The following is a 25,159-nucleotide window of genomic DNA, read 5'->3' on the forward strand; positions in this document are numbered from 1 at the left end:
CCCCTGTTCCCAGCCACAGTTCGGTTACTAACCGGTCAAACCAGGCACCATGAGATATCAATAGAACACCTCAGCCCCGTTCCTTGGGATCACGCAGCCTCCTAAGTGGAGATTCCCCACTTTGCCTTAGCTTCCAGCCTCCCGATAGATAGCTGTACCTCGGATGCATGACGCGCCTTTCTCTTTCCAATGGCCGGTTCTTGTAGTTCGTCTCTCGCCTTCACTTCACCACCATGAGGAGTATCCGCTTTCTTGTTTTTGTCCTCTCATTTGTCTCTCAATATGTCTCCGCGGCGCGTCATGACGACGACCTCAGGTCCTTCGTTACGGTAAGCAGTCCACGGATGATGGCGGGACATTGCTCACTGCCGCTAGTTGCCTGAAGTTCGGGCTTTGAAGTACGACGTCACATATCATGGTGATCGCAGTCGGGTCAGTCCCGGCTACTGGTTTGTCGCCCCGTACGGCAATATCAACCCCGAGCCGCCGACACACCGATACCAGCAATACCAAATCGGTCCTTACATCTACGATGCCGACGGAGTATGTCCTCTGTCTACGCTTTGGCTGTCTTAATTTAATATAACACAGAATTGACATGCGTACAGGTTCTAATCTGGGCGGGTTCGTCCATGTTCGACAATCACAATGTCTTTGACTTTCGAGCGGTCCACAACATGGGAAAGGAGCCGCACCTATCGCTGATCGCGCAACGTTCCCATCGCGACGAAAAGAGCGATGTCAAAGTCAAAGGAAGTGGTGTAGTCTTAGACCAGCACTATCAACCCAAAGAGAAGGTCGTTGCTCTGGACGAGCTGCACGAGTTTAACGTCCACGAGTTCAATGTCGTCGACGGCGGAGAGAAGGCGCTGGCCTGCGCCTATCGCACGCAGAAACTCAACCTAGCGGACCTAGGGCGCCCCAAAGATGAGTCTTTCTTCCTCACGGGCGGCTTCATCGAGTTCGACTTGACATCAGGAAAGCCCAAAATGCAATGGGACTCGAGTGACCACCTGGCACTACACGAATCGGTCAAATACCTCGCAACAAACGACGTGGTCGATCAACCGCCAGGCTTCGATTACGTGCACATAGACTCGGTGGACAAAAACGCCGCCGGTGACTATCTACTATCAATGCGCTTCACCGACGCCATCTACCTCGTCTCAGGTGAAGACGGGCAAATCCTCTGGCGCCTAGGCGGCGTCGAGAACGATTTCAAAGACATGGACTTCTCCTTCTCCAGACAGCACCACGCGCGATTCGTCGAATCAAACGGCTCTCACCACGTCATCTCCCTTCTCAACAACGCTGCCGACGAACTAGGCGAGCAAGAGCATGTCTCGTCGGCAATGATCGTAGAGGTAGACGGCGACGCCAAGGTCGCCAAACTGCTAAGGCGCTACACCCGGCCAGACGGCCATCTGTCCAAGCTCCGCGGCAGCGTTCAAGTCCTCAACAACAGCAACGTCTTCGTCGGCTGGAGCGACCAGGGCTACCACACGGAGTTCTCGACAGAGGGCACGCTCCTCATGGAAGCCCGCTTCGCGTCTGACCGCTTCGTGACCTACCGCGCTTACAAGTACGAGTTCACTGGCCGGCCCAGTGCACCGCCTGATGTTGTCGCCCAGGTCCACGGCGCGAGCAGCTTAGATCTCACGACCACGTTTTACGTCAGCTGGAACGGCGCCACGGATGTGTCAACATGGAACTTCTACGCGCGCGCCTCCGAGAGCGGAACCCCCGTGTTGGTCGGGAGCACCAACAAGACCGACTTCGAGACTATGTACACCGCCCATGGCTTCCTAGACTGGGTGTCCGTCGAGGCCGTCGACAGCCAGGATAAAGTCCTGAGCACATCCAAGACCCATCGCAGCACGACGCCGGACTGGGGAGCTACTGGATTCAAGGGCTCCGCTCCGCTCCCGAACGACCCTTCGACCATCGACTTTCCACCCAAGCAGCCCGATACTGACGACGACGACGACGACGATGATGATGATGACGATGATGACGACGATGACGACGACAACGACGACCACAAAAAGAAACCCACCACCCCCTCCAACCCCCACACCGACAACGACATCAACTACGCCAACGCCAAAGAGGTCGCCCAAGCCGTGTACAAAGCCTACAGCGTGATCCGATTCATCAGCGGCGCGATGATCTTCGCGGTGGTAGTCGCGTGTCTCTGGGGTGCGTATCGGTTCTACGTCAGTCGTCGTAGGGTGCAGCTTTATCGGCATATTCCGACGGATGAGAGCCATGCTATGCATGATTTTGAGTTGGGGGATAGTGGGTCTGAGTAGGTTAGGTTTTGTTTTACTGTTGTGTTGCGTTATTATGTTACGGGGATGGTTGGATGTTGTTTATCTCGATGTATTAGGTGGGTTATTTGGTGATGGGTGTTAATATTGCGCATGTAGATGGCTCTTGATTTGGGGTTCATGTTGGATATATGCGTTGTGTATAGTTTCAGTTTGTCATCCCATCTCCTACTATTATTTTCAATCAAACCCGTGTAACTAGTTGTTTACTAGAATCTTACAATAGTTTACTCAAGATAGAGATAAATAGCATCTAATGAATTGATTGACCTGACCATTCCTGTAATACGCCGTACAAAGACACCTGTAAAGATAGGTATAACCAAAGCCAGAGACTCCCCTTCTGCTCCCTTCTCCCACTGACTGGACCCTTACACAATGGCAGGTTGTCGATAGACCTGTGAAGAGCGCATGGACCGGACGAATGTAGGAAAACAGACAAGATAAAGAAGAATACCACTGACATCGCTAATAAGAGACTGGTGAACCTACCCAGCATCTATAAAATCAAAGAAAAAAGAGATATGAAACCTTGTAATAAGAAACACTGCAATCTATAGATGGGACATCAAGCAATGGATGGTCGTGACAAAAGGATTCCCGCGATCCGGCTGGAATCACGGGATGGCCTGGACGCCAAATTCGGCGTCGAACCGGTATTCCGTAACGACGGCTTCGGGTACGGCGTCTTTCACTGGGTGGAAGAGGATGGGCGGAAGGCACACACGACCGTGCTGCTTTTCGTACTAAATTAAACTCTATCAGAGGGGTTCTCTCCTTGTAAGGGATAGTTCGGAAAAGGGAAGAAAACTCACCGATTCACCACCCTTGCCGGCCTTCTCCCAGCCTAAGAAGGGCCAGTAGAGACGCCCAGCCAGATTGGCCCGGTAGTACCACGACACCTCGCGGAAGCGGGTCTCTCGACCCCATCCAAAGGGACTGTTCTCCGTGCTGCCCGCCCGGCCGTTGACGCCCGCGTTGAACCACTTGTCGAGGCTGGTGACGGGAAGGTCTTTGTTGTTGTAGACCGGGTGCGGCGCGCTGACGGCCTTGAGCCCGTGTAACAAGGCCACCGAGGACGGAAAGAGTTCGGAGCCCATGGTCCGTCCGGCCATATTCTCGCCGTCCATCGTGAGGAGCATGCGCCTCGAAAGCCGCGAGTGCGTGATGAGACATGCGCGGCGGGGCGTGTCGGCGCCGAGATACCCGTAAACTTCGTTCCGGATGACCCATTCGGTGCCAATGGGGTGGAAGATGGGGAGGAACGTGATGAAGTCGGCGTCTTCGCCGACGCCCCACTCGTAGTTGTCCTGCTCCGGCGCGTGGTGTGGCGGCGCAGGCCCGCTTGGTTCGACCCGGGGCGGATTCCGATCATCCAGGGGGAGAGCGCCCCAGACAGCTTCCTGTTCGTGGTGTTGCACGTAATCTCGGAAGGAGGTGTCATAGTCGCCGTGTAGTGCGGGGATATAGAACCGGGCGTTGCGCTCCCAGACGCCGCGGCGGGGCTGTTTACGGCCGAACTGGGCGATTCTCTCGGCCAATTCGTAGTGGTGGCCGGTGAACCGGGCGTCAATCTCCCAATTCCACACATACTCATACTCCGGGTGCTGCAGTGTGAAGTGTTGGACCGACAACCACTGGGCATGATGGACACTGGTCGTAATTAGCCCTGCGGTTTCGAGGAAGATGGGGTTTGGGGGAAATCCGGTCACATACTCGACAACGCTGGGGTCCAGCGGATAGCGCGACGCCACCATGGGAACATTCCACAGGACCGTGATATCCCAGAACTCCCGGGGAACATTCTCTTTGATGATCTGTCGGGCGACGTCCTCCACCTCGATGGGGATCTGGTCATCCTTAACATGGAGAAAGAGGAGGACCGAGTACTCGCCACCGGATTGGAGGGAGAGCTCCGTGACGAGCGAGCGGAGGACGTAGATGTCGTTCTCGGTGTATTCTTTCCCGATGTAGGTGCGAACCAAGACGGCGGTGCGCGGCTCCGGGGCGATCCGCTTGTCGGGGGTTTTGATGGGGGTTTTGGGAGCGTATCGGTCGGCGTTGCGCTTGTAGCATTTGTCCTGCAGCTGTCCCCAGTTGACACGATTCCAGTCCACCTTCTTCGGCTTGATCCAGTTTTCGACACCGGTTTCGTCCTGGCCGAAGCCGTAGGCGCCGTATCTCGTGTAGCGATCGAAGGAGACGTCTCCGTCGAGACCGAGGGCGTCGTAGGAACCGAAGGCGGGCTTGGGGAAGCCTAGACTGACGTTAGCTCCCAACCATGTCTCCTGCGCAGTTGCGGAGGTGTTCTCGTACCCTCGGGGACACCAAGGTAGACGCCGACTTGGTCATCAAGACTGTCGGTCAAGAGCTTCCCGCGTGGCCCCTCGCAGGGGTGGAAGGCACCCCGGTGCGTCTCCTTCCACTCGGGGCTGTCATAGTTGGGATACGGGCGGTAGATGCGGGGGATTTGGACGCCGGTCTTGCTGCCGAAGCGCGGATCGTGGGTGACATTGGGATTCTCATAGTCTGATGGCATGCGGATCTGGTTCAACGTGGGGATGACATTGTCGAAGACTCTGCAGGAGGTCAGCTACCCAGTCACGACCTGGCAGTTCAGAAAGGTACCGACAGTGGATACTGCTGTTGTTCCTCTTCGTATCGTTCCTGGGGGGATTTCCACTGTTTCCGGGTCAGTTCCTTTCTTTCTCGATGGGCGCAATCCGTCGAGATCTCACGTGAAGTAGCGCTTCGTGTCTCCAAGCAAAGGCGGAGATGATCAACATATACAAGACGGCGATCAAGAAGGCCCGACGAGTGAACCGTTGCGACATTTTGTTGAAGATGTTCATGGACGGCGGCACGGGGCCAGATGCATTCAAAAGCACCTGGCAGTAGGAGGAAGGGTCCAAGTCGGACAGAAAAGGTTATCCGCGCTCCAGGCACACCGGGGCGACGATTGGCAGGATGATCAGTCAAACGGACTTTCTGACGCAAGTGGCGGCGATCCCGGAGGGGCGAATTGGGGCTTAATTATGATAGCGCGATAGTGAGATAGTGAGATGAACAATCGGCCACGATCCGAGCAACACACACAAATTTTGGAGTCGGGATTAAAACGATGAAGAGATCTGATCGACCGGAGACCCCAACCAGTGGTGAATAGCAAGAAAAGAAAGTCGGAAGGCAGTTTGTCCAAGTCATTGAACTCTCTGGACAGCCAGAGAAATGGACCATGAGCTAAGGGCCGGTGGGGAACGGTTCAGAGAGTGCTCCATCAAGCATCCAGAGTCGTAGTATCCTTGTGGGTCCGACTCGCCACGTAATCGCCGGAAATGACGAGGGTTCAAAGCATACAGAAAAATAAAAAATAAAAAATTCAAACCAGAAAAGGGAAAGAAAAAGGAAATGAAGGCATGACGATGGGTTGCCATGTTTCGGCGAGCCGCCCAAGGTACGACATCAGTCGTACCTCAGGATCGATGGAGCCATTCATCTGGGGCGTTATTTGCTTTGCTGGTGGAACCTCAAAAGCAGGAAGAATGAGGGTTCCAACAGGAATGACAAGCTTGAAGGGGGAAGTAACCTTGCTGATCCTGTTGGGATGAAAAGGGAAAGTTGGGAAGGAGAAACAAGACGGGAAGATCGAATGGGCAGAAGTGGTGGTGGACTCAGGCAGTAACCGCATGGGGTAAGGGCCTGAGGCTGATGCTGCTTGGATCCTGATTTCTCAGGCGATCGGGCACGGGTGTCGGATTGAGCTTTGATTGGCCGGGGAAGTATCCGTATATGCTGAGTAATTACATGTATAAGTCTGTGCTTGTGCAGGAGGATTATGTGAGATTATGCATGATCATCATATGACCCTCCCTATTCCTCAGGTGTCACTCGACTCTATTCGACTCGACGCGACTCTACCTACACTCTACTATACCTAAATTGATATATGAGATGATATCTTCGGTTCCAGGGAATTGAATGGATCAGGTACCGATGAGGTCCTCTTCCTACTATCCTATCCCACTAGTCCCTGGTCTAACCACTAACCGAGCTGGCCGGATTCCGGCATGTTGACATTCCATCCCCGGGTCATGACAGTATGACACGAGTATCCCCAGGTGGGACAATGATATCAAATTACTCCGGAGTATGGAGAAGTACGGAGATAATAAAGAATGAACGCAATATCAGACATTCCTCCGTTGAGCCTCAAATCCTTCCATCTGTCTACATCCCTCCACTCCGCCATTCCCCCCCATACCTCCTCCTACTAATCCCATATCGTCTTAGTTCGAGGCCAAGTCTAAGCCACCTGCAAGGGAAACTGAACTATTAACCAAATGTAATCAAAGTGAAGGGGAAAAACCGACAGTTATCCCTCATCCGGTTTGGCCTCCCGCAGCCTCGTGGACGACTATCCATCATCCACTACTCCGTCCTGAATCATGTTTGGTCCATCGCGATAGAACCGAGAGAGACCGGGTGGGGGCCAGAGCTTATGATTAGCTGCTGCTGCCCCTAAACTTTTCACTATGCAAGGATGAGCACTGGCCCGGGTCGCTTTTCTCGTGCTCGGACTTTATAATATTCGTCAGGCTGCCATGGAAATCTCTCACCTTCAATATCTTTTCTTCCTCCTTGCCTCATACCCGTCTGAATCGGGCTTGAACCTTCTCCACGGTCTGTCACTACTCAAAGGTACTATATCGAGATAACGGTCGTGTCCACTGTCTAGTCGAATCCTGTGATTATTGATCCACTGTCGCTATGTTCAAGACCACTAATCAGACTGTAGTTCACGGAGAGGCGATCGGTGGATATCTTTGGTTCTCCCTCAATCTCTCTACTCGGATCATATCATTCTGATCCCCGCCACCATGTTATCTCGCTATCTGCTCGGGCTCGCCCTGTCGGCCGCCGTCTGCGCCCAGACATGCTACTACCCCGACAAGAAAACCGTCGCCAAAGGCTACTCCCCCTGCTTCTCGGGCGATCAACCCTCCCACTGCTGCTCCGAACGCTCCGTCTGCTTGACAAATGGATTCTGCATGGATATGTCCCCGCCCTACACCCTGGCCCGCGGCGCCTGCACCGATCAAAACTGGGACGGCGGTTCGTGTGAAGATCCCTGCTGGCCCGGTAAGTATCCGATCTCAATCCGCCTCTATACCGGGCGTCGTCCTAACAGAACTGTAGTGGTCGGTTCGCGAACCGGTGGCTGTTCCATCGTCCTCTACAACAACCGCGATGGCGTCTCCACCTACTGTCCCAACTCCATCGTCGCCAATTCCAGCCACAGCATCGGCTGCGCCGGCGAGGCCGAGCCCATCACCATCAAACCGGGCGATATCATCACCGACCGCGGCGTTCTGGCCAAAGCCTCTTGCGCCAAAGACACCATTGACCCGACTGCCGTCGCCACTCCGCTGCCCTCTCCCACGCCGACGGGCGCGGGCCAATGCAAGGAGAGCAGCTCCACGCGCGCCGCCATCGGCGCAGGTGTGGGCGTCCCGCTGGGGGTGATCGCCATCTTGGGCCTGTGTTGGGGCCTCTACGAGCGACGAAAGCGATACCAACTGTTGGGCTCGGCTCAGGGCGTCATGATGCAGGAGCAGCATTATAACACGGTTCCGGCTAGCACGTCCTCCACCGCCATGGGAGGGGTCACGCCCATCTCGAGCCCTGGCTATAATCGAAGCGTCAACGTCGCACCTCAAGAGCTGGGAAACGATGGGTATAATAAATAGGCAGACTCCATGCTTTGCTTGGTTTTTTCTCTTCTCCTGTAGTGACTGACTGATGTGAACAAATCAGCGGGTTTAATACATGTATATATATAATATAGTGACGTTTATCCTCCATAACTTCCATCTAGACAACCACTTGGACAATGGCCAATCACGGGACTGATCACATGACCGGACATCTAGTATCGAGTACCTGTAGGTCCTCAATCTCCTGAGTACCTTACTACGTAGATCGCAGGTAAATGTAACTTCTACAATATTATTACTCCTGTTAAAACATCAACATAAGTATAAACTCTCAAATCTATACATGACCACAGACGTGGTATCCACATCCTAGATCTCCGCATCTCCAATCACATCCCCTCATCAAAATTTCTCCCCCCTAACAACGCCATCCCCACAGCCCACGGTTCCCTCCCCCCTTCTCTCCCTCTCCCTCCTTTTCTCCAGTAATATCCACACGGGATGAATCCCAAATGGTCCCCCGGACCCGAACATGAACAGTTCACAGAATGGGCCCAATCCCAAGGCATCATCGCCAAGGGCGTAGGGCCCGCACGCTTCCCGGGCCGCGGTCTGGGCATGGTCGCCAAGCGTGATATTGAAGTATACCTTCTTTTCCCTTCCTCCAAAACCACCTTTCCTGTTTGGAAATAAATCGATACTAAAGATTAGTACAGAAAGGCGAAGCGATTGTCACTGTTCCGCGCACAGCAATGGTCACTATCGACGGACTTCCCGAGTCATTTACGGGTCTCTTCCCAGAGGGGACACCCGTGCATGCTGTCCTCGCTGCGTTCTTCACTAACGGTGACCCGGAGGACCTGCGGCATTATGATCTCTGGCGCAAGACGTGGCCTTCACGTCGTGACTTTGAGTCTTGCATGCCTCTCCTCTGGCCGGCTTGTCTCCGCGGGGACAGCGACGGCCCCTCCTCATCGGGTCTTCTCCCCCCATCCATCTCAAGCTCATGGCGATCCTTCCAGAAAAATGAACGAGGACCCAAATCATCTGCATCCGACTACTCCCCCCATCAGGACCTCCTCCCTGCGCAGGAGACACGTCTGCGCACGGCGTGGACTGCCGTCCTGGAGGTATTCCCCGAGACAGACTGGGACGAGTTCTCGTATCATTGGCTTGTGGTCAATACGAGGAGCTTTTTCTATCTGATGCCTGGGCGGGATATGCCGGAGGATCATAATGATGCGATGGCGTTGTTGCCGTTTGCGGATTATTTTAATCATTCGGATGTTGCTGTTGGTTTCCTCCCCCCTCTCCCCGCCTTTTCGCTGTGTTGTTTTTTGGGAGATTGGGTGTCTGGGTTGTGTTAATGACTGTTGCAGTGTAATGTTAAGTTTGACGGGGAGAAGTACGTCTTTTGGGCGACGAAACCATACAGTAAGGCCTTCTGATCTTCTCCTGCCAGTGCGATGTGTATAGCTGGCATATTAACACGACATGTGCACCAGACGCAGGCGAAGAGATCTACATGAGCTACGGAAACCATCCAAACGATTTTCTTTTCGCCGAATGTAGGACCACATATATGCCCCAAACTGAGCAGCATCAACCCTGACACTGATCCTAACAGACGGGTTCTACCTCGACGAAAACGCCTCCGAGGCCCTTTACCTCGACGACATCATCTTCAAAGACCTGGACCCCTCTCAACGGGAGGAACTCGAGTTCCAGCAGTATTACGGGTATTCCCCGATTTATAAAACCTTGATTGTGCGAATAAGCAAGCTAACAAATCTAGCAACTACCAACTAACAGCGAGCGGCGTATGCTTCCGCACCGAGATCGCAGCGTGCATAAAATACATGGCGCCGGAGGACTGGCGGAACTATGTGCTCGGGTACTCGACCCAGGGCATGAGCGAGGCGAAATCCGAAGCTATTATCAGGAAATGGGTTCGTACGTATGTCCACGAGGCGGAGGTGACGATCGCCGCGTTGCAAAATGTGGGTGGCGCGGGAGCGGAAACTGACACAGAACGCGCGGGGAGAGAAGAGAAGGTTGAGATGTTGCGTAGGCGGTGGGTGCAGATTGGGGAGCTTTGTAGGAGGGGGCTGGATGCTGTATCTTGCTAGACACGAGGCGCGAGAAGTAAAGAAGTGGGAAAGGGAAAGAAAGAAAAAGGAGAAGAAGAACAAGATAGAGACGCCAGGGACGCCTGGCACACCCAGACTAGATACCCAATGAAGAAAGGAACATAAAATAAAAGAAAAAGAAAAGAAAAGAAACCAAGCCAACACTAAAGAAGATCCACCGGGATGGCAGCCGACTCTCGCTGCTTGCCCTTCTGCTGCTTAGCGAGCACCAGATGCTTGATCATGTAGTTCACCACGCATTTCATGCCGAGCTCCTCGCCGCGGCGCACGATGTACCCATTCATGTACTCGATCTCGGTGGTCTTCCCGGCGCGCACGTCCTGCAGCATCGAACTCTGATTCTTGGAGGTCTTGTTCGCCAGCCGCGTGACCATGGAGCGCAGCCGCTCGGGCGAAAACCGGCTCTCGATGCCCGGGACGCCCTGCAGCTCGGGCAGGGCGCAGATGACGCTCGAGATCTCCATGAGGAGGAGCCGCATGATGCGCGTGAAACTGTAGTTGTAGAGGAGCTCGCCGTTCTCGCAGTCCATGATGGCTGTTAGCGGGTTGATCACTGCGTTCATGGCCAGTTTCTCGAGTTGGTACAGCATGAGAGCGGAGGGTGTCTCCGCTACGGCGACGAGCTGCGGGCTGAGGGTCAGCGTGCGGAGGAGGTACTTCGTGCTGGCGGGCCATCCGTCCTGCTCCCCCTCCTTCCCGGTTGCTGGGACGAGACTCTCGGACAGGGCCGGTCCCAGGATGGTTGTTCCCACCCCGATGTGCGCGACCTGGAAGGCCTCTTTCTTCCGTGTTAGACCGTGTGAAATGATGCCGTACATGTAGTGTGGGCGGCGCCGGGGGTCCGGGAAGACCCGCTTGTTAACCTCGTCGATGACCCCCAAACCGTTCTGGAGGAAGAGAACAGTCGAATCAGGCGTCAACCGGTGGCTGACCGACTCCAACGCCAGCGCCGTGACGGGCGCCTTGACGGTAACCACTAAGCACTCGATGCGCTCGTCGTCCTCCACAGTCTCCTCCTCCATGTCCGGTTCAATCTCCCTGTCGCTGCGCTCCCCGCCAGCTTCCTTATCCCAGTAGGGAAACGCATGCCACGTCTTGCCGCTGAGGACATTCACATCGAACCCGGTCTTGATGTCGTCCAGCCCGTTGTTGTTGACCGACAGGCACTTTTTCCGGTCCAGCCACGAATCGTACAGCTTGGGATTATGCAGTAAAAGCGTCACCGGCGGCGGCGACGGCCGGCTCATCAGCGAGTGCGCGACAAAGGTGCCGACGTTTCCGAGGCCCAGGATGTGGATGCGCCCTGATAAGCGCGGCTTTCCGTCTTCTCTAAACTCGTCCGCATCTTGCATCCACGTTGACATGAGGCGGTTCGGTGCGCCTCGCTGACAATTCCCCGCGGTAAAGCGACATATGTCGGATATGCCGATCCGCATCAGCGGACGGCGTCCTAGGATTTGCAACACTTTGGCGGATGGGAGAAAAGATGGGGAATTTGAGAGTTGGTTGGGATTGCGCCGGTCGTGGGAATATCGGACACTTAAGCTTCCATTCCTTGAAATTCGCTGTTCAATAATATCACCAGAATTCAATCTCGCAGTCACTGGGTGAGCTAGACAATCAGACGACAGATGATCGACGCGAAGAGCTTCACGATCTCGACAAGATCAGACCATGACATGATGGCGGAGAGAGCGCCAATACCGCCGGCAGTTTGGCTCACCGCCCGAGCGTATCGTCCGCGGTAATCGCAATACGCTTTTCTCTTCTTATCTTACTATTCCCGACGACATCTAAAAAATACATGGGATAAACCATCAATTCGGATCGATGGAAGATTGAGAGTCCTGAATATCCTCTATATCCTGCCGAACAATGCCACGGCATTTCCCCGAGCCTCACCGGACTCGCAGTTCGTGACGTAAAACCGGAGTCTGGCCGAGTGAAACTCCTTCCGAGACCCCTCTCAGCTCCAACCCTCCACCTTACTGCGAACCATGCGAAAGGCTTGAGCCCCTGTGCTCTTCGCAGACCTTCATGAGGATGGAGGCCTGTACTTGCTCCTAGAGAGTGACCACTTCATACCGGTTCTTGACCCAACATCTCAGAGAGAAGTAACAGCGAACACCAGCTCGTCGCCGTGATTACGCTCGTTCCCCACTATACTAGCGACTGATCAATGACATGCATGAGATGACCCCAACGACGACTTCGCCGTCAACGATGGTCTTCACCTCGCCCAGGCGCAAACGAGCATCATCGGAGCAATCAGACTGCCCCAGTCCGGCGGTATCTTCACCATCCACTCCTCTCTCCGCCACCGACAGTCTCCCCGAAACGGAGCGGCTGCGAGAGGAGGGAGGAGACCTAAGCAATCATAGTCCGCGGGCCGCCGTCGCTAGTCGCCTGGGGGACCTGGCCATCCGCGGGGATCGTCTGTTTTCGACAACACCGCACATCCCTGATATTTCTCTCGCCCAGGAACACCTCGCGGCTGCGGTACGGTCGGCGCATACAGGCATATTCTGGCCTGGCTCCCGTGATATGCCCGAACCGGGTGTTCCCATCGACAATGGCACCAATCCCGGTGGGCCGACGACTGACGATCAGCCACAGTCGCAAGCGCAGCCACAAATACAGGAATCGCTGCTGTTGCCACCACCACCACCACCACCACCTCCTCCTTCTTCACCTCCGCGACAGAGCAACCCCTCAGTAACATCATCCCCGAAGAAAAAGCCTACCTCCAGTCCTCGCAAGAAACGCACCCCTCCGAGCACCTCACACCAGCGCAATCGGAGATCGCCCCCACCGCCCGCCAGCAGCGCAGCGGAAGATCCCCTGACATGGCACGACTCGGAAATCACAGGCCATGACCCGACGGACCCCGCCGACGACGGGTACGGGATCAACGGGATCGGATTCAAGCCCACGGCAGCGACAGCATGGATGCGGTCGCAGAAACGACAGAAGCAGATGGCGGAGTGGAAGAACCGCGAGGCACGAGAAGCGCGCGAGAAACGAAAGGATAGACGGAACGCTGGTGGGCTGGACTTGCACTCGATCCGAAATGGTGCTATCCAGAAGAAAGTCAAATTTGACGTGTGATCGACACTTTTTTCCTCTCTCGCTCGCTCTGGTTATCGGTGTATTTGGACGTGGAGTTTTATAGGGTAGGCACTTGGACTGGGACGGCGTTGGATTTTTAACAGGAATGATTGGGGGGTGGGACAATACATGCGATGATCACGACGCTTTTTCCCGACCTTGATCTCACTAGAAACAACAGGTCTGGATTCACGAGGCTAGGAATCAATGCTCATTCATATACTTTACACCCACCATGGAAACCCTACTCGTACACATACACAGATTATATACAACATCAAAAGACCATCCTCCATCTGTCGCAACAAAAGAGAGTAAAAGCGGTAAGAGAAACAAAAGGAAACCCATACTCCAATAAATGTACACTCTAAACATCCATACTTCCCCTCCTACCAAAACTTGTAATTGGACAGATTCGTCCAGCTCTTCCGTAGACGCTCCTCCTCCGCCGCCCGCGCAACTTCAGCAGCTTTCACTTCCTTCTCCTTCTGCTTCTTGACCTTCAGCTGCTGCATTAGTTCCATAGCCTGCTTCATCCCGTCGAGCTCCTGGAGCCTCCGTCGCTGGCAGAATTCGTGCGCCGCAAGCGCTGTGATTGCGAATGCGCCGACTGCCCAGTTACATGCTGTCCACATTGATCGGAGGCCTATACATTGCAAGCCATTAGCATCGATCTCTTAGAGGATCAAAAAAGCATGGGGCAAAGAGCAATGAGAGAGATAGAAAGAACATACCACCAAGCACGCCCCTAACACCACCCACACCGAAACCCGCCCCAATCCCCAACATCAACGAGTCGCGCGCACAAGGCATCTTGTAAAACGACGACGCATTCTCAAGAGACAGTGACTTCATGGCGTCCGACACGGTGAGGTCCTTCGGCGGGGGCGTGGCCGTTGGCCCGGACTGGCCTGGGAGAGCATTTGCGCGCTCCTCAGGCGAGCCGAAGGCGTCCCAGAGTTTGGCGGCTTGGGGGGTGCTGCTGCTTGTTCGGCGGGGTTGGGTGTTGTTTGTTTCTGGTGTTGTTGTGGGGGGGTTGTTGGTGTTGGTGGGTTCGTCGGCCATTGTGGTGGTTGTTTATTCCTGTTGATGATTTTGTGTTGGGGCGTTCGCTGAGGAGGTAATGTGGGAGGGAGTTCGTTTCGAGCGTGGTCGTGTTGTAAGTGTAGCGTAGTGCGTAGTATGTCGAGGGCAGATGAGCCCATATTGATTCGGGTGGACGAAAATCGGCACGGCGATGGCGGAGTTCGGCGGCAGAATCCCGATTTTACTGTTTCTATACGCATGCGGTTTGATAAATATACCGAGTCTTGTCAGGGAGTGAAGGGTTTATATTGTTTGCTATATGCATTTCTATATGGTACATAGTTTGGTGATATCCCGGATTGGCTCAGTGGCTGTATAGGCTATCTTGAGCTGTGCTGTGAGCCAATGGAATCTGTATACAGAGCTTAACGCTAGATCGCTGGTCTATGCTACTCCGCTTGGTGGATTCGGATGGAGTTCGGGGTGGTCAGACAAGTGGATGAGCTGTACATCAATTTCGAAGTAGGGTGCAACGGCCAAAAACGGGTATCATGTGCTAGTAGTTCGGCGGTACCATGTGTTCCAACACGGTGAACATACCAAGACCGTGGCAGTGATGTCCGGGTGTTGGTCACGGTCAGTGGATCCGTTGCTTGACAGCCATGCGAGTCTGTGGATATGTGAGGTGGTGCGCTGAAGTCGTGTAGACTGGGGAAGGGAATGCCACTATTGCACTCAATCCCAAGCCCCCCAGCCATCCTCCTCCTCGTCATCTTTTGGTTTCGTGTTGATCTTCTTCGCCGGCGCGGCAGGCTTGGGCTTCACCTCACTTCCCCGGCTGGACGCCCGAGAGATTGGCGTCGATGGCTTGCTCAACCCTTTCGGCAAAGTCTTCTTGGTCTTGGACTGGGCGGCCAGCCATCCCGCAAAGTCAGGCTCGCCTCCATCGTCATATGGAACGGGCGACGGCTTGGGCTTGGTTGAGATGCCCGACGATGGTCGAGACGGTGCCGGGGCACTGAATGGATCATCTTCCTGCGTGTCTTTGTTATTGTCGTCATCGTCGTCTATGGCGCCCCAGGCATCGAAAACGTCGTCCTGTTCTTGCTCGTCGTGGTCCGTCGTGACGAGCGCTGGCTGTTCGGAGACAGACCGACGGCCCAGCGGCTGGGCGGCTGGACGCAGGGTCTGCTTGGGTGAGTTCAATTTCGCCGAAGGGAAAGACATCGTCGGGCGAGGTACGGATGCCGAACGAGGGCCCTCGGCTTCCGCGGGCTTCGCACCGTTGGCAGTTGGCTGGATTTCTCCGTCTGCCGTGGCAAGCTTATTCGTGAACGAGGAGATAGCCCATCCGGCCCAGGATTTATCGTTGGAGTCTCCCATACGGGCGGGTTCTTTGGTCGATTCCGCACTGCTGGTCGGGGGCAGTGCAGTATCGGGCATGGTGCGGCTGAAATTCCGAATCCGTTGGAGATACTGGTCAAGGGTCTTGTTGGCTTGATCGCGAATCATCCTGCTTAAGTGATTAGATGCGGTGACGGCAGAAGGTTTGAAGGGATCCTTACTTCTCTCTGTCCAGCAGGACTAGGCAAATCGCAGGGAGGATTTTGGTCGCGCAATCTTCCTCGGTGAAGAAATCGATCGTCGCACCCAACGCCAGCAGACCGGCATTTCGAGCGTGCACGAATGGGTCTCGCAGGGATCTGCTGAAAGCCGCAATGAGGACCTTGGTCCGTGACTACCCTCACGTTAGCGCCATATCAAATCCGGGGGACGCTCTCGACATACTCCCTGTCCTAGATTCTTGGCGATTCTCCCCAGGCAAATGGTCGTGTTCGTACGGATCCCCGGTTGCTCGTCGTTGGCCGTGCGAGCGAGGAACTTCAGCAGCTCGCCGTTGATGGTCCGGTCACTCAGTTTATTGATGACGCACAAGACCGCCTTGACGGTCTGTTCTCGCACCATAGGCGCAATGTCGGTGAAACCGGAGGTCTGGTATCTCGGTCAGTCTCTGCTTGGGTAAAACGGGCCACGTTGCCTACCATGGGCGGAAAGATCTTATCGTTCACGATCTTCTGCGGAAGGTTATCGATCATGAGCGGGAGATTATCCAAAAGACACACGCGCAAGGCACGGTCAGGGTTCCCGAACAAACGAACGATCACCGGCGTGAGCCGTGCGTTGTATTCGTCAGGGGTCAGCTTCGCTCCGATCTTCATGATGGCGCTGAGAACTCTTGGGCCACCACCACCGAACTCCACAGACTTCAAGAGCTCTGGGAGCACCTTCATTTTAAAGAACTCTTCCGGGAAGTCGTCAGAAAGCTCGTCCAGCTGATTGATAAACTCCTCCCGCTCCGCATCAGACTTGAGTCCGAGGCTCTCAATGTCGTCTGCCATGGCGATCAATGGAGTGCGGAAGAAGCCCCCGTGTCTCTTGCCTTGGTCAACAAAGTGCGCCGCACTCAGGCGTAATTTGGGATTGGCGGTGCAAAGACGCTTGTAGCTCTGTTGCATGCTCGGCGGGATGTTGGTCGTCCTGCCCACCTGGTCGCCTCCGCTAAAACTGCCGTTGAATACTTCATATACCAGGATTCCGAGCCCGTACGAGTCGACGGCGGAGAGAGGATGCCGTTTGATGGCATCCCACCCGCCTTTGGCGATCTCCGGGGGCGTGTAGCGAGCGGAGTCTGGCACAAGGCTCCCGTAGGTCTGCTGGTTGTCAGAACACGCCGTCCCCTATCTTTTGGTTCGGACGGCCTCACATATATGATAGCATCCTCATCGTTCATCGAGCTCAGAACATCGAACCCGCCCAATTTCCACTCGCCACTTTCACTAGCGTATATCGACGAGGCGCGTACGGCACCGTGAACCGATGTCGCATCATCGTTGATGAACTTGAGGGTCGACTGGCCATTGATTGTTAGCGACCGACACGCGAAGCATAACATAGCAATGACAAACATACTGCCACTGTGTACAATCCCCACTTGGAGGTTTCCTCGCTCAGGCTCCTCCGCTTGACGTGCCAGGACAGGGGAACCACTCGTTCCGTCACAATGTAGAGGTTGGTCTCGGTCTGTACCGCGTCAGCAGGTGTGATTTAAGTCCATTCTGCGACCCCCATATACCTCAATCGTGTCCAACACCTTTATGACCCCCGGGTGTCTCAGCGTTCGCGATTTGCGCACGGCGTTCCTGGCTAATGGGAGGCGGGATTTATTCGCGGCGATTTCAAAGGTGAAGATACTGCAAGCCGATCCGTCTTCCTACATGGTCGCAAGCAAGTCACTCTGTCAGCTCCAATATCCGACGGTGCGCCAGACAAGGCTCACAAGCGCGGGGAAGGGGTTGGAGGCTTACCCGCTTGGTCGCATTGTGAAGGGTCCAAATCGAATCGGAGATATCCACTCGGTCTCCAAGCGAGTACGGAAAGGAGCTGCCTTTCGCGATCGCAGATGCGACAGCGGATTTGAGGAAATCCATTGCGACCGGCGACAGTGGTGGGTGGGGATGAGTCCAGGTTACAGCCGGCTCTATCTGGTCTTTCCCGCAAGACAGGAGTGGTCGAGCGCACCGTTGACAGAAAACGTCGAGCGAGAGAAGATCTCAAGGCAGGAACGAAAGTTGAGGTGAAAGCAAGCAAGGTGTGGGGGAGTAGTGGGGAGAAGGAAATTGAAAGGAGGAATGAGGAGGTCACCAAATCAGGATCACCATAATAAATAGTTCGGTACCTATAAAAACTCGCCAGTTGGCCCAGTCAGTTGCTGAAAACATACAACTACTACTAGTATTATAGTATATTCCACACGAAGTGAACTTGAATTCAACCCATCTCAGTACAACCGAGAGTGATTGCTTCCTTAATTCCCCCATGGACCCTGTACACCCACCAGACACGGTGGATCGTCCCTCCATTCGTCCCCTGTCTCTATCGCGCTTGGTTGTCTGCTCCACTTTGATGTTGGGAGCCAGTTTAATCTGGACCTTTAAAACCCGCCATCTCCCCCACCTCGTTACAACCCCTCCTTCCACCCACGCCCTCTCCCACCTCACCACCAATCTACAAACACACACCATGGCCTACCAACAGGAACGTCTTATCGCCGAGCTCGCCGTCCAGCGCGCGACCATCCTCACCCAGAAAGTCTTCAACGAGAAGGCCAAGGGCACCGTCTCCAAGGATGACAAGTCCCCCGTCACCATCGGCGACTTCGGTGCCCAGGCTCTGATCATCCAGGCCATCCGCAAGAACTTCCCCAACGATGAGATCGTCGCCGAGGAGGAGGCCAGCTCCCTGCGCGAGGACAAGGCGCTGAGCGCCGAGATCTGGAGACTGGTTCAGGACATCAAGCTGGAGGACCCCGAGAGCGACGCCCTCCTGGGCGGCCCGCTGCCGAGCGAGGTCGAGATGCTGGACATCATCGACCAGGGCAAGAGCGCGGGAGGCCCCAAGGGTCGTATCTGGGCGCTGGACCCCATCGACGGCACCAAGGGCTTCCTCCGTGGCGGCCAGTACGCCGTCTGCCTTGGTCTGATGGAGGACGGAGACGTCAAGGTTGGTGCCATTGGCTGCCCCAACCTGCCCGTCAACGACGCCGAGACCCTGTCCGCGTCGATTGGCGTCGACCAGACCAGCGGCGCCGGTAACGGCGTCCTGTTCTCCGCCGTCAAGGGCGTCGGGGCCGCGAGCCGGCCCCTGGCTGCCGGCAAGCTCGCCGAGAGCAAGTCGATCTCCATGCGTCCTGTCCCCGATATCGCCCAGGCGGTCTTCTGCGAGGGTGTCGAGGCGGCTCACTCCGCGCAGGGCGACAACGCCGCCGTGGCCCAGCTGCTGGGCATTACCGCCCCCAGCGTGCGCCTCGACTCTCAGGCCAAGTACTGCTCGATTGCCCGCGGCGCCGGCGACATCTACCTGCGCCTGCCCGTGAAGAAGGACTACCAGGAGAAGATCTGGGACCACGCCGCGGGCGACCTGATCGTCCGCGAGGCCGGCGGCCAGGTGACGGATATCTACGGCAACACGCTGGACTTCAGCAAGGGTCGCACGCTCGCGGCCAACACGGGGGTCGTGGCGGCGCCCAAGGCCATCCAGGACCAGGTCATCGGTGCGGTGAAGAAGGTCCTGAAGCTGTAAATTACGCGCGAAAAAAAAAACAAGTACATAAATAACACCACCGGGTGAAGTAATCCCGGGACCCTGCAACGAATCTTTATCGGATTAGACCGTGCACGCTAGATGCGTCTAGAAATACATAGCATAGATACCAATCGCGAGATGAGAAATGAGAAACCGTGCTTGGATATACATGTACAGAATGGAACAGAACAAAAAGAAATATGCGGAACCCCTCGTTTACCGGATCTTCTTCGCCTTCAGTTTGATCGTCTCGTCGTTGATGAAGATACCCTTGCCCTTGTAAGGCTCAGGCCGGCGCCACTCGCGGATCTCCGCGGCGAACTGATTCACGGCAATCTTATCGATACCCTCCAGCAGGATGCGAGTCGGCTGCGGGGTGCTGGCCTTGACGCCCTTGGGGATGCCCAGCTCGACCGGGTGCGAGAATCCGACCTTCAGGTTGACGAACTGCTGGCCCTCGTACTCGGACTCGACCGTGGTGGCCGTCGGCTCGATCATCGCTCGGTAACCGACACCGACCAGACTGAGAATGCAGACGTGGCCTTCCGACACGCCCAGGACGGAGTTTTGTAGCAGTGCCCGCATGGTTCCTACCGTACAATTCCGGCGATTAGAAACGTGGTCTGTGGTCTGGAGAGGAAGCGCTGTCGGACGGGAGATACATACCCCACATGGCACGTTGGTGAGCGATCGTGGCGTCCACGACGGACAGGCTCGCTTTGCGGGCGGCTTCGTCATGATCGATCGTCAGGAAGGAAGGGGGCGTCAAGGACAATTCGCCTGCGATGAGAAGATTCCAGATGTTAGTGGACGCAACACTTCTCCGCGGTAGTGGGCGTCCCAGCACCGCATGAATTCCCCGGTCGTTGGCTTACCCAGAGGGCCCTTGATCTCCACCCTTGTCGTCGGAATATCCTTCGTTACACCTCTCACGGCGACCTGAGGCAGATCGATGAATTTCAAGGAGACTTCCGGGGGAATGGCGATCGCCGCAGCGCCGACGCGAGATTGGGTCGGGGAGGTCGTGGAGAAGGACTGGGTGCGAGGGAGTTGCGAGAAGGCCGGGGCGAGGAAGATTGGGAGGGAGCCCTGGCGGAGAGGGCCCCGCGTCAGCTGTCGGAGGCAGCTCTGCGTGAGGAATCCAGACATGGCGTATGGGATCGAGTTGCACTTGGAGGTCTCGACGGCGCAGGCGGATCTCCAATTTCAACTGATTTTGTCCCGACTCGCTGATGGCCCGATTCGGTTAGCGCGACACGTGATCATATAAGAATGCCTTGATGCCTCCTCCAGTACAATCTACCACCTGAAAAGTAATAAATATGGTAGTGCGTCAAACATGGCAGGTTGTTTTTCTGTATGCATTTCACGAATGGTACTATGTTTTATATACTGTACGTTGTGAGCGGTCTACAGTTGTTCGTATGACTGGCGTTCAACAACAGACTAGATACGCATGTTGGCCTCTATGAACCATATAGTCTCAGGAACGGCCGGGAGTCAGGAGTGATTATCTTCTGTATGATAGGTAGTAGAAAGCGTGGGTTCAGACTGATTTACACCGGCAGTAGCATTGATGTTGAGCAATAATCTAATGTCCAAAAGCACGGTACAGTAATCCGTATAATGCAAGCCAAATGCAACGCTGCAATGTGTGGAGTATGTGGGTTTCAAGATCGTGAGAAAGAGACGTAAGGTCATATAAGCCAGCACATAGAAACACTCAGCATCACTTGTCAAGGCTTTTACTCTTGACCATCCTCCCAAGCAGCTCCTTGCAGTGTTTCTCACTGTACTGCTCCCAGACTTCATACAACGAGACCAGCTCCTGCGTGCATTCAATGACCGCTCGGATGTCCACCTCACTATCCGCCAGCCAGCTGATGAGTTTTTGGATCCGGGCGGGAGGTCCTGCTCCGCCCCGATCCCCCAGTGCTGCAAGGATGTTCATGCCTCCGTCGCGCATTGCGCCGGCCAACGGGGCCGCGGAACCATGGAAACCGGATTGGCTCGGTTTGAAGACGATGGCCACGATGATGGCCATCACGGCAATGACATGAGGAGGGTGCAACAATGGCAGGTCTGTCAGGTAGTGATCATTGATCACCGACCATGCGAGTGCCACCTCGTCTGATGTCAAAGCCAGCTCGGGCTGGAGTTCCGAGAGAGTCCGGTACGGGTGGTGTACGATAAGCTGCGAGTTCATTTCGGATATCAACATAAACTCGCACTCCCCCAGTTTGGAAACGTCGGGGGCAATGAACTCTAGATAATGGTTTAGTTCCAGTCCCGTAAAAGAGTCGAGTTTCCATACCTGGCCAGAGGCCCCGGGCCTCGCCGACCACGTATCGGATATGCTGGGGGCATTCTTCCATTTTACAGGCGAGATAGAATGCCGTGGTCGCCACCAAGTACGGGTTGCTGTGCCGGATCTCGTTCTTGGTGTAGAACCTCTTGATATATATCTGGGCTGTCGCCAGAGCTTGCTGTCTCGTGGACATTCGCTTCCCCAGCTTGATCAATTCTGCAGGGCTTTAGCGGGAAGGCCTATGTTAGATAGTCTGTGATCTTGCATTGCTTACGCTGGCTAAAGTAGATGTTCAAGAGCCTCTGGTCTGGCAACGGGAATTGCGAATGGGCTGTCTGGTCCCTCGCGCGGAACCCTTCTCGGATCTCTGTTAGCTTTTCCCGTGAGAAGAGCCAATGTCGGTATTGGGTCGACGCCCAATAATTTGCCGCCATTATGAATTCCCGATCCGAACGCCGTCTAATAATGTGATGTGTTTATATCAGACTTGAAGGATCATAATGGCCCCAGGCGGGGTGGTCTGTATCTTATCCGAACAAAGCTGACCGCAACTCCATGCGTCAAAGACTGCAGTGGCGACAGGGACGCCTTCCAGTCAAGAACAGCAAGGTCATTAAAGAAATCAACAAATCCAAGAATGGATTCCTAGATGTCCTGCTGTGGAGGCAAATACGCCTGCGACATCAGAACAGCCGATGGATGTCCACGTGACTTAGTTTGCTCTGTATGTTCTGTTTGCCCCTTGAGCAAAAGGTTGGCCTCGGGAATCAATAGGTCTCCTCGACTTTGCTCCATAGATTTGACGCTCTCTTCTCTCTGGCTACGTCGCGTGTTATCTCTCTTATTATCTAGGCCACCATGAGTGCGCACATGCTGATGCCATTTCGGCGTCGTCCGTGGACCTGTCGGACCTGTCTGCAGCGCCTGCAGCGCCTGCAGCCTCGCCGGTACCTGGAGACGGCCGCATCGCCAGCGTCCCATGCGACCAGTTCCGACTACTCCCCCGCAAATCACACAACACGACAGAAGACGACAGACGATGAAACATTACGCCGAGTATTCGACTCCCAGCCGTTCTGGCGCGACTTCTCGCAGCGCAGCTCTGCCCAGACCAAGCCGACCGGGTTGGTACAGAACCAATACTTGACCAGCCCCGAAGGGTTTCGGACGTTCGCGGGCAACACCCTCCAGAAATGCCAAGCGATTGTGACAAAGGTGTTGCAGGCGTCGACATTGGAGGATTATAGAACTATGGCGCGCGATCTGGACCGACTAAGCGACCTCCTGTGCCGTGTGATTGATTTGTCGGACTTCATTCGAGTCATCCACCCGGATCCCCAGGTGCAGGACGCTGCCACTCAGGCGTACGCCCTCATGTTCGAGTACATGAATGTACTAAACACCACCACCGGGCTCCACGATCAACTGAAAACAGCGGCCGCCAACGCGGATGTCACCTCGCATTGGAGTGAGGAGGAGAAGATCGTTGCGCACATCTTGATCAAGGACTTTTCGAATTCCGCAATCCACATGCCCCCGAATGAACGCCAGCGATTTGTCAATCTTTCCAATGAAATCAGCCAGGTGGGATCGGCCTTTGTCAACAGCGCCGAGCCAGCCAAATCCCATGTGGTCGTGGGTGCCAACAGTCTCCGTGGGCTGGACCCGATCCTCGTTCAAAAGATTAAGCGGTGGAACCGGACAGCGTCGGTACCGACCACGGGACTGATCCCGAGACTGGCGTTGCGGTCAGTCCACGATGAGTCGACTCGGAGAGAGGTCTACCTGGCCACGAGAACATCGAGCGGACGACAGATCGGGCGCCTCGAGGAGCTTCTGGCCAAGCGGGCAGAGTTAGCCAAGCTCTCCGGATTCTCCAGCTTCGGCCACATGACGCTCAGCGATAAGATGGCGAAATCCCCCGAGGCGGTGTCGAACTTCCTCACGTCGTTGGTGGGGAGCAACCGGGAGTTCGTCCGCGAGGAGCTATTCCGGCTACAGCAGATGAAGGGAGACTCCCAGATCCAGCCCTGGGACCATGCGTACTATGTGCATCAGCGGGTCATGCAGCATTCGCAGTCCCGACGGTCGCGCGAGCTGAGTGCGGTGCCCGAGTTTTTCTCCCTCGGGACGGTAATGCAGGGCTTGTCCCGGCTCTTCGACCGTCTCTACGGAGTGCGTCTGGTGCCCCAGGAAACCGCGTCCGGCGAGACGTGGAACCCGGACGTGCGTCGTCTGGACGTGGTCGACGAGTCGGGTCGGCATATCGCAGTGATCTACTGCGACCTGTTCTCGCGACCGGACAAGCACCCCAACCCGGCGCACTTTACGCTGCGGTGCTCGCGCGAAATTTCCCCTGAGGAAGTGGCCGAGTGCGCGACGCTCGACCAGTCGGCCCACCCCAATGACGGCATGGCGACGGCCATCGACCCGCAGTCGCAGACGCTCCGTCAGCTACCCACGATCGCGCTGGTCTGCGACTTTGCCGAACCTCCGGCGACGGGCGCAGGGCGTCCGTCGCTGCTCAGCGAGCACAGCGTGCGTACTCTGTTCCACGAAATGGGCCACGCGCTGCATTCAATCCTGGGCCAGACGCGACTGCAGTCCATCTCGGGGACGCGCTGCGCAACAGACTTCGCGGAGCTGCCGTCCGTGCTAATGGAGCGATTTGCCACCGAGCCGGCGGTCTTGTCCATGTACGCACGCCACTGGGAGACCGACGCGCCCCTGTCGGAGAACATGATGCGCAGCATGGAGCAGGACCGCACGGCCCACGGATCGATCTACGGCGCAGTCGAGAACGAATCCCAGATCCTCATGGCTCTCGTCGACCAGGCCTACCACTCACTGCCGGCCGGAGGCGCCATCGACAGCACGCACATCTACCACCAGGTGTCGTCGGCACACTCCACCCTGCCCGACCCGGCCGACTCCCAGCCTCCCACCTCGTGGCAAGGTTTCTTCGGCCATCTCTACGGCTACGGCGCCACCTACTACAGCTACATCTTCGACCGGGCCATCGCGAACAAGATGTGGGAGGACGTTTTCCAGGCGGGGCAGGCATCCGTGGATCGCTCCGCTGGCGAGCGCTACAAGAACGAGGTGCTCCGCTGGGGAGGCGGCCGCAACGGCTGGGAGTGCGTGGCGGGCGTCCTCGGCAGTGGAAACCCAGCCAACGCCGACGGTCGCCTGGTTGAGGGCGGCGATGAGGCGATGCGCGAGGTAGGACGATGGGGACTGGGGCGCGATGGCGTCTCTGGATAGCTGGCCTTACCTCATCGCTACACTCTTGAACATGTTTCAATATACCGTACATATATATGCCATTTATAGAGTCTATAGAACCTTGTTCATACTAGAGATTATATATATGCTTGTACC

At 55.6% G+C, this 25,159-nt stretch overlaps 13 protein-coding genes across 13 annotated transcripts; 6 read left to right on the top strand and 7 right to left on the bottom strand.

Annotated features, from left to right (window-relative positions):
• Positions 1-165: 165 nt before the first annotated feature.
• On the top strand, positions 166-2,533 carry BDW47DRAFT_107287 (arylsulfotransferase). The gene is made up of 3 exons (XM_024812972.1): positions 166-329; positions 376-543; positions 609-2,533. Exons 1-3 carry the CDS (start codon positions 234-236, stop codon positions 2,310-2,312), a joined length of 1,968 nt encoding a protein of 655 aa, XP_024671330.1. The 5' UTR covers positions 166-233; the 3' UTR covers positions 2,313-2,533.
• Positions 2,534-2,573: 40 nt separating this feature from the next.
• BDW47DRAFT_39286 (DUF3405 domain-containing protein) lies at positions 2,574-5,356 on the bottom strand. Its single transcript, XM_024818909.1, has 6 exons — positions 5,069-5,356; positions 4,963-5,012; positions 4,647-4,909; positions 4,047-4,587; positions 3,146-3,983; positions 2,574-3,076 (listed from the first exon to the last, which is right to left on the bottom strand). The coding sequence occupies exons 1-6, from the start codon at positions 5,180-5,182 to the stop codon at positions 2,948-2,950; spliced, it is 1,935 nt and encodes a 644-aa protein (XP_024671331.1). The 5' UTR covers positions 5,183-5,356; the 3' UTR covers positions 2,574-2,947.
• Positions 4,887-5,937, bottom strand: BDW47DRAFT_107292 (uncharacterized protein). Its single transcript, XM_024812973.1, has one exon. It carries the CDS (start codon positions 5,762-5,764, stop codon positions 5,531-5,533), a length of 234 nt encoding a protein of 77 aa, XP_024671332.1. The 5' UTR covers positions 5,765-5,937; the 3' UTR covers positions 4,887-5,530.
• Positions 5,938-6,937: 1,000 nt separating this feature from the next.
• Positions 6,938-8,187, top strand: BDW47DRAFT_39315 (uncharacterized protein). Its single transcript, XM_024818910.1, has 2 exons — positions 6,938-7,469; positions 7,527-8,187. The coding sequence occupies exons 1-2, from the start codon at positions 7,208-7,210 to the stop codon at positions 8,075-8,077; spliced, it is 813 nt and encodes a 270-aa protein (XP_024671333.1). The 5' UTR covers positions 6,938-7,207; the 3' UTR covers positions 8,078-8,187.
• Positions 8,188-8,393: 206 nt separating this feature from the next.
• BDW47DRAFT_39326 (ribosomal N-lysine methyltransferase) lies at positions 8,394-10,255 on the top strand. The gene is made up of 6 exons (XM_024818911.1): positions 8,394-8,686; positions 8,761-9,336; positions 9,424-9,478; positions 9,550-9,612; positions 9,672-9,783; positions 9,840-10,255. The coding sequence occupies exons 1-6, from the start codon at positions 8,546-8,548 to the stop codon at positions 10,171-10,173; spliced, it is 1,281 nt and encodes a 426-aa protein (XP_024671334.1). The 5' UTR covers positions 8,394-8,545; the 3' UTR covers positions 10,174-10,255.
• On the bottom strand, positions 9,763-11,811 carry BDW47DRAFT_107298 (ketopantoate reductase family protein). Its single transcript, XM_024812974.1, has one exon. The coding sequence runs from the start codon at positions 11,628-11,630 to the stop codon at positions 10,338-10,340; it is 1,293 nt and encodes a 430-aa protein (XP_024671335.1). The 5' UTR covers positions 11,631-11,811; the 3' UTR covers positions 9,763-10,337.
• Positions 11,812-12,001: 190 nt separating this feature from the next.
• BDW47DRAFT_107299 (uncharacterized protein) lies at positions 12,002-13,524 on the top strand. Its single transcript, XM_024812975.1, has one exon. It carries the CDS (start codon positions 12,379-12,381, stop codon positions 13,300-13,302), a length of 924 nt encoding a protein of 307 aa, XP_024671336.1. The 5' UTR covers positions 12,002-12,378; the 3' UTR covers positions 13,303-13,524.
• On the bottom strand, positions 13,525-14,473 carry BDW47DRAFT_107300 (uncharacterized protein). The gene is made up of 2 exons (XM_024812976.1): positions 14,037-14,473; positions 13,525-13,948 (listed from the first exon to the last, which is right to left on the bottom strand). Exons 1-2 carry the CDS (start codon positions 14,365-14,367, stop codon positions 13,692-13,694), a joined length of 588 nt encoding a protein of 195 aa, XP_024671337.1. The 5' UTR covers positions 14,368-14,473; the 3' UTR covers positions 13,525-13,691.
• A 165-nt stretch (positions 14,474-14,638) lies between these two features.
• Positions 14,639-17,984, bottom strand: BDW47DRAFT_107302 (COPI-interacting protein CEX1). The gene is made up of 8 exons (XM_024812977.1): positions 17,694-17,984; positions 17,462-17,599; positions 17,299-17,409; positions 17,093-17,239; positions 16,371-17,039; positions 16,117-16,320; positions 15,894-16,066; positions 14,639-15,841 (listed from the first exon to the last, which is right to left on the bottom strand). The coding sequence occupies exons 1-8, from the start codon at positions 17,814-17,816 to the stop codon at positions 15,064-15,066; spliced, it is 2,343 nt and encodes a 780-aa protein (XP_024671338.1). The 5' UTR covers positions 17,817-17,984; the 3' UTR covers positions 14,639-15,063.
• Positions 17,985-18,380: 396 nt separating this feature from the next.
• On the top strand, positions 18,381-19,521 carry BDW47DRAFT_107303 (3'(2'),5'-bisphosphate nucleotidase). Its single transcript, XM_024812978.1, has one exon. The coding sequence runs from the start codon at positions 18,409-18,411 to the stop codon at positions 19,465-19,467; it is 1,059 nt and encodes a 352-aa protein (XP_024671339.1). The 5' UTR covers positions 18,381-18,408; the 3' UTR covers positions 19,468-19,521.
• Position 19,522: 1 nt separating this feature from the next.
• BDW47DRAFT_107305 (mitochondrial 54S ribosomal protein uL6m) lies at positions 19,523-20,629 on the bottom strand. The gene is made up of 3 exons (XM_024812979.1): positions 20,346-20,629; positions 20,137-20,250; positions 19,523-20,060 (listed from the first exon to the last, which is right to left on the bottom strand). Exons 1-3 carry the CDS (start codon positions 20,617-20,619, stop codon positions 19,687-19,689), a joined length of 762 nt encoding a protein of 253 aa, XP_024671340.1. The 5' UTR covers positions 20,620-20,629; the 3' UTR covers positions 19,523-19,686.
• Positions 20,630-21,010: 381 nt separating this feature from the next.
• On the bottom strand, positions 21,011-22,397 carry ssn8 (cyclin-dependent protein serine/threonine kinase regulator SSN8). The gene is made up of 3 exons (XM_024818912.1): positions 22,053-22,397; positions 21,785-21,994; positions 21,011-21,735 (listed from the first exon to the last, which is right to left on the bottom strand). The coding sequence occupies exons 1-3, from the start codon at positions 22,210-22,212 to the stop codon at positions 21,200-21,202; spliced, it is 906 nt and encodes a 301-aa protein (XP_024671341.1). The 5' UTR covers positions 22,213-22,397; the 3' UTR covers positions 21,011-21,199.
• A 239-nt stretch (positions 22,398-22,636) lies between these two features.
• Positions 22,637-25,042, top strand: BDW47DRAFT_126524 (mitochondrial intermediate peptidase; the record flags this gene model as incomplete). Its single annotated transcript, XM_024816566.1, has 1 exon — positions 22,637-25,042. One exon carries the CDS (start codon positions 22,637-22,639, stop codon positions 25,040-25,042), a length of 2,406 nt encoding a protein of 801 aa, XP_024671342.1.
• Between the last annotated feature and the right edge of the window lie 117 nt (positions 25,043-25,159).

Source organism: Aspergillus candidus (assembly GCF_002847045.1).
Source record: "Aspergillus candidus strain CBS 102.13 unplaced genomic scaffold BDW47scaffold_28, whole genome shotgun sequence".
NCBI classification, from domain to species: Eukaryota; Fungi; Ascomycota; class Eurotiomycetes; order Eurotiales; family Aspergillaceae; genus Aspergillus; species Aspergillus candidus.